The sequence below is a fragment of the Centroberyx gerrardi genome, chromosome 14 (assembly GCF_048128805.1).
Source record: "Centroberyx gerrardi isolate f3 chromosome 14, fCenGer3.hap1.cur.20231027, whole genome shotgun sequence".
Taxonomy (NCBI): domain Eukaryota; kingdom Metazoa; phylum Chordata; class Actinopteri; order Beryciformes; family Berycidae; genus Centroberyx; species Centroberyx gerrardi.
The window spans coordinates 23074670-23087654 of NC_136010.1; the positions used below are offsets into that span (position 1 = coordinate 23074670).

The following is a 12985-nucleotide window of genomic DNA, read 5'->3' on the forward strand; positions in this document are numbered from 1 at the left end:
TCACTTGTCAATCACAGTGTGGGCGGAACTTTGAAGTCTTTTTCCTTGGATTTTCTGTTGATGAGATTTGAGTTTCTGTAGGTGGAACTCTCTTCTTTGTCTGTTCAGCCATTGTGGCTATCACTGCTCATGCTAACTACAGAATTCTACTTCTATTTATGTCAAACAAACTGTTGTTGCTGCTGATTGAAACATAAAATGCATCACTTCCTCTGCAGCAGAGGATTTTCCCAGGAATAAACTACTGGACACCGGATGTAAAAGCTTTCATGAACTGGCTATAAGTTGAATCACTATTGTGTTATATCAATCAGCATTAGAGAATAGCAAAGCGAACATTCATCACAGATTACTACTTTCAGGCATTTTTTTGAGTTCTTGATGGATTACAATCCTATGCATGAGACCTGCCTGCTTATCCTTTCCACTAAAGGCCTAGCCGTAGGTTTCCTGTAGCCACAACACGCTCCGCTAATTGTCTCTCTTTCCTTTCTCCATTTACAATTCTATTGTGGCATAGCTGTTATCTGTCACCAAGATCAATGTAAAAGCAATAATACTTCCCCCAGTTAACAGTCAAGAAATGTGTATAGCAGTGATACAAACAGCCTGCACAAATACATACTGCATCCGTTGTCTCGTCTGAGTAATAGCCTTTTAATTACAAAGAACAGGGAAAATCGTTGCCAATTTTCCGGGGGACAACTAATATCTCATACTGGGGAGTGACGGAAAGAAGACGAGACAGTAAAAGAGGAGAGTGGGCCCTCTAGTGCTCGACATAGTGAACTATTTGAACACTCATGAACTTTGATGGATTCTTCAGTAGCCTATGCGGGAATGTTTCCAAGCCATCAAAATCAATCAAAAAAGGGTCAAGGGGAGAATACAATAAATCCGGTTCTTGTAAAGCTGATTTTTGCTTCTTGCATTTTGCTTCTAATAATATTGCTTCTCACTTGTAATATTGGGAATATTATCACCCCGCACTACTGTACTACTTACAGTAGGCCCTCACTTTCCAATAAAGCAGATGGATGCCCGGGATTTCGACTGTGATATTCATCAGGTCTCTGCAGGATTGTTTGTGGAGCATTACATCACTCAACTGTAAGCAATCCTTCACTTTTACACGGCACATTATCCACGCCATGTAATGCACATGAGTGCCTGCTTCCCATAAAGAAATATTGTAAAGTTTCCCCCAGTCTCCTCATCTCCTCTTTATACAGATAGAGCAATAACCTGAGTGGGCTTAATCACATGCACTACTTCCAAATGTAACAATAAAGCTGTAACAGTAAAGAGAGGTGTGTTTGGTTCTGGAGTGTGATGATTGATTTGATAGAGCGCGCGTGTGTGTGTGTGTGTGTGTGTGTGTGTGTGTGTGTTTGTTCATTCCTGCAAATGTCTATAGGTGTAGACATGCATTCTTGAATGTGTTCCTGTGTGGTTGACTCTGTGTGTGTGTGTGTGTGTGTGTGTGTATGTGTGTGCGTGTTTGATTTTGTATCTGTATCTGTATATATGTCAACGTGTGCATGTGTGTGTGCCTGCTTGCCTGCGTGTGTGAATGTATGTCCCACTTGTATGTGGGATGATGTTTCTGTGTGTGTGTGCATGTGTGTGTGTGTATGTATGTATCCCTGTGTCTACATCTTGTTCATGCCTGCATATTTCTATGTGTGTGAACATGTGTCCCTGCATTTCTGCTCACTGCATGTATTTTTGCCTCACGTGGGTGTGTCTCAGAGTGTGTGTGTGTGTGTGTGTGTGTGTTTATGTGCGTGCATCTCCTTGTGTGTGTGTGTGCGGGCCGCAGGCATACGTTCCCGTGCTTGTTTGTCTGGCCTTTATCGTCCCCTATAAGTTAGTCCTCGCTGCCCCTAACATCTCCGTCTCCTCTGTTGTTAGGCCAGTGTTGGGGTGGAAGTCGACAGATCTCCAAAGCCTGTACAGCGTGAAAAGCCCTCTCATTAATTCTGCAGAGAAAGACTCGATTACTGAGCTCCGAACCCCTTACTGCTGAGAACAGCCTTTCCCATACACATTGATTTCTCTGCCCCGTTCACCTCCCTCTCTCTCTCTCTCTCTCTCTCTCTCTCTCTCTCTCTCTCTGTCCAGGCCAGCTCAGCACACAAGTTCCTCCACACTGAATCATCTGAATATCATAATACAGCCCATGATGAATGCTAACCAGACAGCGCCTCCCGTTTTGATTAATGAAGATACTGCGCTGGTTCACAACAGCAGACCTGGCGCCTCACAGCCGAAACCGCAGATAACTATTCAGCGGGTATTAATCATGGTTAACCAGGCAGCAGTTTCTTACAGGACAAATGAAGTAGCTTACTGTGGACTTATACGTAGGTACAATGAGACCACCTACACGCGCTCACACCCACAAAGGCGCACGAGCGGCGTATACACACGCACACCCGCAACCATACACACACACACACACGGCAATGAGACCACATAATGCACAAGGTGAGCCTTTGAAGCCGGTTTAATTATGTTGTCGCCCAGCTCAGATGATTTGGCGCAGAACAGAAGGCCAAGAGGCTGTTTTCACCTTGTTGGACAGTCACTAACTCAGTTATTCTTCTGTTGTTGTATTTTCCTGAGTTTGCAGCTCCATTCGAAACAAATCATTAATCTTTATTGCGTCTATATTCTTATGACTGCATGGCTTTTCTTATTATTTTCTGGAAAATTTCAGATGACTTTTAAAAGCCTGTCATCAGCACCTGGCTGGGTTATGACACACTTAACTTCCTTATTCTATTAGCTGGAGCCATCGCATTTAAGACAGGCCAGGTTAAAAACACTATTATGCTTTCTGAATGACATTTGGTCAAGCTCTAGCCTATATACTGTTGGTATTTTTAAAGATGATGATGATGGTGCAAATAAATGAATTTTTAAAAAAAACTGTCTGAAAACTGATATAGGGCATATTGATAATTAAAGTTTGTACAAAGATGTCAGGTGAGACATCAGCGATAATGTTCATTTGGGGTCATTAAAATCCTACTCCTGCATGTTTCCTATCCATAATAGATTAAATAAAATTTAAGTACAAAATGTTATTTTACAGAACCACTGCATGCACTAAGCAAACCACTAGATTATATACAGTAATATTGCAATTAATCAGTCTGTGAAAAATTAAATTAAATGAACAAACTACCTTTTTACATTTTACATTAAACACATTTAAAATGGGTTTTGGCAACACTATCCTTCATCATGGCTCATTAAACCTGTCCTTGCTAGTGCCAAATTATACTAATCGCATTGCATTATCGTTGTAATTGCTGTTGCCCCTATTATTACTGCTCTTCCAAATATCTGTAATGAGTTACTTGAAATTTATATTTACAGTGGCTCCTTTTCCTTCATGAGGGGGATCCTGAAAGTCACACCACAAGCCAATCATGTGAATTATGGTCATGTTTTGAACTATCCACACTATTTATTAGGCTCCCCACTTTGAATGATAACAAAATGGCACTCACATTTTATGCCACAGCCAAGTCAGCAGGACGAAATGACAGCTACATCTTTAAAAGGGAGGAGAAAGGAGTGGAAGGAGTGGACTTCTAATTCCTTGAAGAAGAAAATATCTTTAAGTGAGCCAATAGTAAAGCATAGGCTTGATAAAACTTGCTAAAATAACCCAATTAATTTTGATGATACTTTTTTCAACACTTGACTCCATGCAGAGCTTTCACATATTATTAAGCTTAGTTGTAACCTAAACAGTAATTATGTTCCACTGTATTTTCACTGCTGAGCTGTTTTTTCACAGACTGTGTCCAGCTCAGCAGGACAACAACACTCACAATGGCCTCAGCTTTGTCCCTCTCCCCCCATCCTCTGTCTGTCCTTTCCCTGCTGTTCCTCATCACCTTGTGTCCTCAAGGTGTCCTCTCTACCTGCCGGACGGAGACCGTTGAGGAGGGCACCACCGCCCCCTTCGTCCCGGGCCACAGCCTGTCAGGCCAGGGGTTTGACCTGGTCAGGATGCAGCGTGCAGCGGGCTTGGTGCTGTACGCCCAGAAATTCTTCACTCCCACCAACTCCTGTAACCTGTGGGAAAACCCTCTGATGCAAGCACTGCCAGTGTAACTCCGAAAATGCAAAAGGCATAAGCCTAATCAGTTATTTATATGTGTTTTCCGTTGAGCACATCAGTGTGTAGTTGGTTGTTAGTGCTTGGGTGTGTCATTTTAATGCGATAGCATAAGAGATAACATAGTTTTGAATGCTGCGTTTCCTTTTGCAAAAGATTTGTGGAGTTTTGCATTTTGCATTAGTGTTTTTGTGTTTTGTGTTTAGGGTTTTGAGAAAATTTGTGTAAGCAATTGTGAAAAACCTATACTTAAATGCTTATGGCACATCTTATCTGAGTAAAATACAGGCCAGTAAATACAGTTCAATCAAACATATTTGACAGCAGGAATAATTTTCCACAATGCAAAATTGATTATATCAAGCCAAGGACACTGACTGTTGAACTCCAGCCTATATGGAGTTCTGTTGACGCTTGGTAACAAACTGTGGACAGCACCGCCCTCTAGTGGTTGATATACAATAAGCCATTTAATCAGCGCATACATAGTCAAAACCACTCTGTGTTCTTCAGCTGAGCTTAATAGCAAAAAAAACTCTCTACAAATCGTGTCTAAAGATTTATTTTTGCTTTGAACAGGCTACCTGTGTTATGTTGATGCTCAGGTGAGTCAACCCCAGCCCACCATCAGCCCTAAAATGTTTTTATACATCACTCCACCTGAAATATGGAGACCCTATTTAGTCCTGGCATACAGTATAACAATAACAGTGAGTAATAAAAGAGGCCATGCATTTTTGGAACTTATTGTTGGGTGTTGTGTTGATATCTCCTCTACAGGATGCATTTTCATTTTTCTGAGCATTCCCTGCCTCCCCTGCCATGTATTTTGTACTGATGAGTGACTTTTCATTGCACAATACTCCCTGTCTGGCCTTATTGACTAATGTTTGACTGTTTGTGTTGTGGTGATTTCTTTATATGCTGTTATGAGCTGGCTGGTGACCAAGACACATAATGCAGTTCACACTAATCACACTAATGTCAAAATGTAGTTGATGTCTAAATTGTTCATGCATCAACCTGACTCAAGACACACCGGACGTGCGACACTAACCTAACCAGTCTGGTAATCTTAGCCACAATCTGCCCCATTCTGCTAATCTGCTATGAATTTACACCAGGAGAGGAACACTGGATAACAGGCTCAAGATACTGTGTCTTAGCTAGATTAGCTAGATTTTCTGGGATCTACAAAAGTCATACAATTACACTAATAACATAGCATCTTGGTTACCATCAGGAGGTGGTAGCTGGAAATGGGTGAGAAATTACAAAAAACCAGAGAATACAGAGAATGCCTTCAGACAGCAGATAGAGATGCGGATGAGATCTGCTCATTTGCCCTCAGTCTAATGTGTCTCAAGTACAACAACCAACCACAAGCAGCACACATGATGGTTAAGTTCAAGTTCAAGTTCAAGTAGTTTATTGTCATATGCATTAAAAAAGCAGTGCATTCCAATGCAATGAAAAACTTGTGCTCTGACTACTCTCTGGATAAAAAATACCATATAGCAAGCATACAACTATACAATATACACTATACACACCATACACCATACACAGAAACACATTAACAGAAACACATATCTATAATCTACACACAAATATACTCCATGTATACATGTGTACATGTGTATATACACACCCACATATCCATCCATCAAGTATACATATACACTCGCCATATGTACACTTATAAACACCAACTTCAGCAACATAAGAAAAAGCACAGCATAGCTGTTATCTGTATGCATGAGTGCAAGTCGAACATTGCACAAAGAAGAGCAATGCAATTTAGAATTTGATTGCATGACCAAGGATATTGTTGTAAGTACTTGATAACCCCCATAAACACACATGAACACCACCATTTTTTTTTTTTTAATTGGATATTGCATTTTGGAACCAACCTATAACAATATGCAACTTATAATTGATGCTCAGTATCATATTTATCTTCACTGTTATTTTTTGCAAGGGCCCAGGGATTTCCTGATGGCCCAACATCCCACAGTTCAGTACCAGCACACTGTCAGAGGCTTAGGATCTGCTGCCTCATTGTATTCAACATTAAAGTAAGCTGATGGACATGAGACTTAAGCTCATAGTATGAACATGTTTCATATTGTCTGGATCTTAGATGGAAAAATCCAAGGAAGGGCAGTTAAGGTGAATCCCAATCCTGAAGTCTACCTGTAAATGTTGCTCTGTTATTGAAGATTCATTGCAAATGACACATTTTTGGTCATCATACTTCAGGAATCTTTTATCCCTAGCTCCAAATAATTCCTTTTCCCAACCTCTATTTCTCAGAAATGCTGCCCTAAGGTGAACCCACTGGAACTGAATGCATGATTTGTTTTTCTATGTTCCAGAAGAACTGTCGTCATACTGTCTACAATCGGTGTAGGGCATGCCAAATCCTGTACTTGTGGTACAGCCTGAGGCTTGGGCATAGCCAAATGAGAAACCTGGTTGAGATTGGTTGCTTTGGGGACTACAAAACAAACTGTGCCCATCATGAGACACAGTTACACCCAAAATGTCTCTTTTGAGTGAGAGCAGTTCTGCCTGGGGCTTGATCACCTGAAGCATCTCCTTTCACTCAAAGAACTGCAGGTGACTTTCATAAGGTCCCAAACAGAGAGAGCTGTAGGCCACCTGAAGATCGCTCTTAAACGCTCTGGGGTCATCATGGTGTTACCCTCAGTCCAGCTCTGTAAGAACCTCTCTGAGTCTGGAATGCCCAAAACTGAGATCACTTTCACCTCCAGCTCTCTACTATCAAAGCCATGTCCTTAACTTCTCTCTTCATAATAACAACTTTGTGCATGCCTATGGGGTGAAAAACAATTCAAACAAATATGCTTATGTTCAAGAATGCTACAAGGCTAATGCTAACAGAAGGCTACCTCAGTATTTATTTTAAACATTCATGCCCCTTTTATGCGAGCTCTATGTCATACTATCAAACAAGTATGCAAACAAATCCAAACCCACTAATGTTCAAGCATGCTACCAAGCTAATGCAAACACAAGGCTACCCCAGTTGGGCTATATGTGAGCTTTGTGCCCCAGTTAGCATGCTTCCTCCTTCCACTCATTGACTCTCATGGCTGCTTCTCATGGCTCTTGTCTTAAATTCCTGTTTTAGGCTTCGTCCACAGATGCCTAATTCACCAAGGAGTGCTCATTGATCTACCTACAATTCCTCTCAACCTACCTCTACAGGGCAGACTCTAGCTTTCTAGCCTCGCTGCTCCATCTCGGCTGCTAAATCAGAATACTTGAGCATTTTCTTTTCATAATTTTATTAAAATTATTTCAATTACTTGCAATTATTTGATCACATGCCAATGTAGAGGCAGAGAGTAGACTCAGGACTTGAATCGACCCTCAGGAGGCAGTCAGCTCAGGACCAGGACCAGCAGACTTCAGTCAAAATTGAGGCTGGACAGCAGATCAACAAACACACGTGGGCCTCCAAAGTGAAAGACTATTAGCAGTGATTCTGCCTGGAATATGTAGAGTGATTCTGACTGATGCTGACAACCTAGGATGGCCATAAATGATGGAGGTAAACAATTTTAAGTATGTAGGCTTGAGTATGTACAGAGCAGGTGATTGTCTTGTCTATAGCTATATGGCTATATGTCCATTCCTACTTATACAAGAGATTAGTAAAATGTTGGTTTCTCTGGATAAGATTGTTTATGTCATGTCAGTACAGTGCGAGCAGTAAGAATAGCTGATAATAATATGACCTTGTCGTGACTTGGGCCTCTGAGAAACAGAAAAGAGTACAAAACATGCTCAACTTTTAATCCCTTCACTCAGTTGGATATGCATGTCAAAACATAAATAATATAAAAATATTGTGGCAGTAGGGTGTGGTTAAGGCTTCACCTGTAAGCAGAGAGCCAAAGGTGGCTTAGCCGATCAACGGACGCATCTGCAACGAGTCAGGCTGATTAGCAGCCTAACTACATACACAGGCTGCGAACTGTGTGTTTTGTCTTGCAGTGAAACTGGGACCAGCGCCACACACACTCGTACACACACAGAGCCTGGAAAGGCTACGGACTGTGTTCCTGGTGAGGAGCTTCTGGGAAGAAGCCACACACAGCAGCTGATCTGTGTTCATTTTAATGTTGAGTTACTGAATAAATAGAAGGGCGTATGTGCCCCAAATCAGATCTGCTGTCCATTTTTCCTTACCCTAATAGTAAAGTCTTGCTACAGCTACATTATACAGTAATACAGTATATACAGTAAAATTCAGCAAAATTCTAATCCTAGGAACGTCATGGTGGCTCAGTTAACTACGGTCGACACGAGGTTTCTGTGACCTCCTGGTTAGTCTAGGGCCTTTTCTCATGTCATCCTCTCGCTCTCCCATCTTTTCTGTCTCTCTCCACTGTAAACCATCCAATAAAAGCAGGAATGTCCATTAAATAATGAAAACAAAAAAATAATATAATCATAGCGACCAAAACATTCACACTTTCTAGGTTGCGAGGGCAAGTTCTCAGATTGCAATACAATTAATGTTGTCACTGAATTTGGGTAATTCTCTTTCATCATGGGAATCATGGGAATTTAAGCAAATTAATTACCTTTTCAACAAAATGCAGTTTAAGCCTATTTTGTTCTTCATGCCTCAACGTGTCTAAAGACACACCACTGATGCCACACTGACTTTACCAGTCTGGCAACTTTTGCCATAGTCTACCCAACTCTGCTGTGCTATAAATTTAGACCAGGAGACTGAGAACGCTGGATGACAAGCTCAAGGTACAGTATTGAACAGTCTGACCAGCTCCCTGCTAAGGCCAGCTACACATAACTAATTGGTTAACCAGTTTAGACCAGTGTACAACCAGCTATGGTTCCAAGCCAGTCCTAGCTAGATTATACAGTAGTTTTGATTTTCTTGGATCTACAATGGATTTACATTGACACTAATTTAGAAGCGTCCTGGTTACCATCAAGAGGTGGTAGCTGGATCTTCCAGCAGGGAAACAATCAACAATAATTATTTTCTACTGTATTTTCTGTTTTTTTCACAGATTGTGTCCAGCTCAGAAGGACAACAACACTCACAATGGCCTCAGCTTTGTCGCTCTCCCCCCATCCTCTGTCCGTCCTTTCCCTGCTGTTCCTCATCACCTTGTGTCCTCAAGGTGTCCTCTCTACCTGCCGGACGGGGACACCTAGGGAGTGCACCTCCGCCCCCTTCGTTCCGGGCCACAGCCTGTCAGGCAAGGGGTTTGACCTGGTCAAGATGCAGCGTGCAGCGGGCTTGGTGCTGGACGCCCAGAAATTTCTCGGTCCCAACCACGACTGTAACGTGTGTGAAAACCCTCTGATGGGGAACAAACTCCAGAAGCTGCCGTTGACCATGAGCACCTGGAGCGCTCAGAGCAGCTGTGATCCCCTCTCCAGTTCTGTGCACACTTCTGTAGGCTCCTTGGTAGGAGGACTGACGTCCCCTGTTGTAGGCAGTGCATGGGGAAAGGATCTGGGACTGTCAGGGTCCACCAGTCAGCAGCTGGAGGGCACCAAGTCAGCAGTGGCCAGTTATGCCTCAGCCAAGGCAGGATCAGACAAGACTCTCTTCACATTGCACCAGCTGAGCTGCTCACAGTACAGGTAAGATCATGCACAGTGAATGAAATGTTTAACACTTGAAAGGTACAGTAGATGGATGGGGGTGCAAGAGGGCCAACAAGCTGAAAATTGAAGGGGGTAAATACAAATATAACTGCTGTTTCCTTGGGTAATCATTTTAAAAAATCTAACATCTCGGCCTACTGGTTTGTACAGAAAATGAGTTGAGTAAACGTCATGGAGGGACATTTTCAATGCTGAGATATTTCAATTCTAAGATTCAAAACAGCAGTCAGATAATGTTGGCTCGGCCTTTCTAGTGTTAATGGTGTGGTGTGATGTATTGTATTTTGACCTGCTTGTCTAAGTTGAATATTCTTTCCTGTTTCAAATGTGTCTTTTTAGGTGATTTAAAGTCTTTAAAATCAATTACAGTTCTTTTAAAGACAGAGTCAGACTATTTTGTGGCACCAGTCATGAGTATGTCTGACTTAAAGGCCAGGAGTCCAATCTTGTAAACTATAAAGTGTACGGTATCTTTCTGCTTGGTCTAAACTTGCAGAAATTGTATCTGAAATACTTTACCCCCTTGTTTTTCTTCCCAGTTACAGTCTCTATGATCAGCCTCTCCTCCACCCTGACTTCAACCAGCAAATGCTCTCTCTTCCCAAAAGCCTCACCTCTGCCACGCTGCCTACCTACCGCCGCTTCATCAGCATTTATGGGACCCACTACATCAGTCAGGCAAAGCTGGGTGGTAGGCTGACCAGGGTCACCTCAGTCCGCCAGTGTCTGGCCTCGTTGAACAAGGTCTCGGTCTATACAGTCAGAGATTGTGTAAATTCTGGGCTGTCTGTCGGTCTGGGTCTGCTGAGGCCCTCAGCGTTAAGCAGCACATGTAGGACTGTCCTCAGTAACCGAGACACAGTGACAAGTTACTCCCAGGGCTTCCTAGATCATGGGGCAATGGTCACTGGTGGCAACGGTTGGGAGGGCAAGGTTTCAATGACAACCAACGACTCTCAGGGCTTCCATCTCTGGCAGGACAGCCTCAGATCTAACCCAGATCTCGTCTCATACTCCCTGCTACCTCTCCATTCTCTGATACCTGACCCCATCGTTAGCGCCAACCTACGCACAGCTATTAGTGAGTACATCACTCAGAATGGAATAACCAAACAGCCCAAGCAGCCATATTGTAACCGACCCAACCTGTCCAGCCAGTGTTGTCCTTTGCATGTTCGGCGAGGCCACCTGGAGGTGACTCTGATCAGAGCCTGGGGACTTAGTGGAGACCCTGTAGGACCAACAGATGCTTATGTTAAGATTTGGTATGGCAGCAGCTATAGAAGAAGCGTCTTGATCGAGTCAGATAACCCGCACTGGAATCGTTACTATGATTTTGGCAACGTGGACACAAGTGACCGACTGACACTGCAGTTGTGGGATGAGGATGTTTGGTACGATGACAAACTGTTAGATTGTTTCTTCTACATAGAAAATGGAGAGTACAACTGTAAATGTTGGCGGGAAACTAGTGGTTTTACATATTCATTCAAACTCACATGTGATAATCATCTGACAGGCAGTAAATGCCACTTGTACAGGCCCTCGCTCAGCTAGGAAAATTGAGTCCTGTTCAGTATTCGAAAAGAGCAGAGGGTATAACTTTTCAAAGGGAATTTTATTTTTCTTGGATGCTGTTTCTTGTTTAGTGCATTATGTGGAGCTTTATGACTATTTTATGGGGTAAAGACATGGTGATAAATGGTGATGATAACATTATTCTGTCAGCAATTTAAATATCAAAATACTTATGACACATCTTATAAAATACAGGCCAGTAAATACAGTTTATTCAAACATATTTGACAGCGGGATTAATTTTCCACAACGTAAAACTGATTAACAGACCAAAGACACTGACTGCTGAATTTATGGAGTTCTGTAGACAGACATGGTAACAAACTGTGGACAACACTGGCCTCTAGTGGTTAATATACAATAAACCATGGATTTTGTGCATATATACTGTGGTTAAAACTTCTCTATGTTCTTCAGCTGTGCTTACTAACAGAAATAAAAATAAAAATATAATAACTCTTTACAAATCTTGTGTAAGTATTTATTTTTCATGTTCATGTTGATGATCAGTCGAGTCAGTAAACCCCAGCCCATCATCAGCCCCAAAATTTATTCATTTTTCACTCCACCATATGGAAACATTATTGTTGGGTGTTGTGTTGATACTACTCATCTCCTCTACAGTAAGGGTGCAGGATACAGGGAAATAGAAATTTGTCTTCATTAATTTGCAATTGATGTATCATATTCAAAGCAAGATCTATTTCAACATTTTAATATCTTCAGTGTTCAGTTTTTGAGTAGTTTTTCATCAGCTATGGTTTAGCTATCAGCCCTTGCCTCCCTTGCCTTGTATTTTGCATTTTGATGAGTGACCTTTTATTGCACTATTAACTCCCTGTCTGTCTTTTTTTTTTTACTATGCAATTTTTTTTCCCTGTTTGCAAACCAAATTACAGGACAACTGGTAGAGTCCTTACTGCTGCGGCATGGGTTTGTATCTGGTCCTTTTGCTGCATGTCATCCCCCTCTTTCTGCCCTCACTTTCCTGTCACTCTACTATCAATAAAGGCAAAACAAACATTAAACTTGTATTTCACTAACTGAACTGAGAAGAACAGAGGGTCCTGCGACGACTGGCATTCATTCAAGTTGTATGTTTTGGTAAATATACTCTCCTCTGCTTTATTATCTTTGTATGTTTCAAATGTATTGATTTTGTGTTCACACGCAATATTTAGCCGATTTTCCAATTATTGCAGTGATGATAGACATAAACCTAAGAATTGATTATAGATATTCTCATTTTTACAGCAGTTAGCTCCATTCAAAACCATAGTTCTATTGTGAAGAGAGAGTAAACTGGTCACATTTAGTGCAGGTCACACTAATGTCAAAATGCAGTTGGAGTCTAAATTGTTCTTCATGCATGAACCTGTCTCAAGACACACCAAAGATACCACACTAACCTAACCAGTCCGTTATATTTACCCACAATCTACCGACTATGCTATTGTGCAATGAGACTAACACTGGATACAGGCTCAATGTACTGTATGTTTTCTGAAACAGCTGAAAAAACAACTTGTGGTCTGATCAGCTACTGAGACCAATTGGTTAACCAGCTTAGAACAATTTACATCAGGC

General features: G+C 41.7%; 1 protein-coding gene across 1 annotated transcript; it reads left to right on the top strand.

Annotated features, from left to right (window-relative positions):
* The first annotated feature begins 8911 nt into the window (after positions 1-8911).
* On the top strand, positions 8912-12118 carry LOC139926885 (perforin-1-like). Its single transcript, XM_078288144.1, has 3 exons — positions 8912-8938; positions 9214-9796; positions 10360-12118. Exons 2-3 carry the CDS (start codon positions 9249-9251, stop codon positions 11375-11377), a joined length of 1566 nt encoding a protein of 521 aa, XP_078144270.1. The 5' UTR covers positions 8912-8938; positions 9214-9248; the 3' UTR covers positions 11378-12118.
* The last annotated feature ends 867 nt before the right edge of the window (positions 12119-12985 follow it).